Source organism: Passer montanus, unplaced genomic scaffold (genome assembly GCF_014805655.1).
Source record: "Passer montanus isolate IOZ18808 unplaced genomic scaffold, ASM1480565v1 scaffold1396, whole genome shotgun sequence".
NCBI lineage: Eukaryota > Metazoa > Chordata > Aves > Passeriformes > Passeridae > Passer > Passer montanus.
This window is the reverse complement of record NW_024360897.1, coordinates 106-1754: the sequence shown is the minus strand read 5'-3', so window position 1 is coordinate 1754 and position 1649 is coordinate 106. Positions and strand designations below refer to the sequence as shown.

Below are 1649 nucleotides of genomic sequence, written 5' to 3'. Positions count from 1 at the left end.
AAGTGCCCCCTAAGCCCCTCTAAGTGCCCCCTGAGCCCCTCAAAGTGCCCCCCGGGCGGGTGGGGGTCTCACTCATGCTCTCGATGTCCAGCGAGTCCACCACGGAGCGCTTGTGCTCGTCGCTGGCGATGGCCCTCTCGAAGGCCTTCTGCTTGACGATGCGGTGGCACTCCTGGTACTTGAGCTTGGCGTCCTTGTCGTTGGGCCTCACCTTCACCACCTGCGGGGACAGCACGGGGACAGCTGAGGACAGCGTGGGGACAGCCAGGGACAGCGTGGGGACAGTCCCTTGGGGGGTGGGGACAGTATGGGGACAGTCCCTCGGGGGGTGGGGACAGTCCCTCGGGGTTTGGGGACAGTCCCTCAGGGTGTGGGGACAGTGGGGACAGTCCCTCGGGGTTTGGGGACAGTCCCTCGGGGTTTGGGGACAGTCCCTCGGGGGGTGGGGACAGTCCCTTGGGGTGTGGGGACAGTGGGGACAGTCCCTCGGGGTGTGGGGACAGTCCCTTGGGGTGTGGGGACAGCGAGGGGACATGATCTGAGGGTGTAGGAACACTCAGAGACACACTGACCCCAAGTGACCCACGCTGACGCCAGCATGGACACGCTGACCCCAGGACGGACACACTGACCCCAGGACAGACACACTGACCCCAGGATGGACACACTGACCCCAGGATGGACACACTGACCCCAGGTGACCCACACTGACCCCAGGACAGACACACTGACCCCTCCCAGCTCTCACCATCTCGTAGTCCCGCAGAGCAGCCTTGAACTTGCCCAGGGCCATGTTGCTGGCCGCGCGCCGGTAGTAGCCCTTGACGTACTTGCCGTCGAGCTGCAGCGCGCGCGTGGCGTCGGCCAGCGCGTAGCCGTAGCACTCGGTGCGCAGGTAGGCCAGGCTGCGGTTGCCATAGTAGATGGCGTTGCAGGGGTTCAGCTCGATGGCGCTGCTGTACAGCTTCACCGCGTTCTCGTAGTCCTTGCCTGGCACACGCACGCACACGCATGTACACGCGCGCGCACGCGCGCAGGGATGCGCGTTGGCACGGGGCAGCGGGGAGGGACGGGGTGCCCGGAGCACAAAGGGTCAAGTGACCAGGTGACAAAGGTCAGGAGTGACAGGAGGTCAAAGGTCAGGCCAGGTGCCAAAGGCCAGGAGTGACCAGGTCCCAAAAGTCAGGAGTGACCAGGTCCCAAAGGTCAGGAGTGACCAGGTCCCAAAGGGCAGGAGTGACCAGGTCCCAAAAGATGGGGGTGGCCAGGTCCCAAAAGTCAGGAGTGACCAGGTCCCAAAGGTCAGGAGTGACCAGGTCCCAAAGGGCAGGAGTGACCAGGTCCCAAAAGATGGGGGTGGCCAGGTCCCAAAAGTCAGGAGTGACCAGGTCCCAAAGGTCAGGAGTGACCAGGTCCCAAAGGGCAGGAGTGACCAGGTCCCAAAAGATGGGGGTGGCCAGGTCCCAAAAGTCAGGAGTGACCAGGTCCCAAAGGTCAGGAGTGACCAGGTCCCAAAGGGCAGGAGTGACCAGGTCCCAAAAGATGGGGGTGGCCAGGTCCCAAAAGTCAGGAGTGACCAGGTCCCAAAGGTCAGGAGTGACCAGGTCCCAAAGGGCAGGAGTGACCAGATCCCAAAGGATGGGGGTGGC

At 63.6% G+C, this 1649-nt stretch overlaps 1 protein-coding gene across 1 annotated transcript in view; it reads right to left on the bottom strand.

Moving 5' to 3' along the window:
- The window catches only part of LOC120497865 (serine/threonine-protein phosphatase 5-like), a gene marked incomplete at both ends in the record, with an annotated part of 4199 nt that extends 3133 nt beyond the window's left edge, over window positions 1-1066 (bottom strand). Inside the window, 2 exons of the mRNA XM_039699827.1 lie at window positions 73-220; window positions 749-1066. Of these exons, the coding sequence (XP_039555761.1) occupies window positions 73-220; window positions 749-1066 (466 nt within the window). The remainder of the gene's footprint in view (window positions 1-72; window positions 221-748) is intronic.
- Between the last annotated feature and the right edge of the window lie 583 nt (window positions 1067-1649).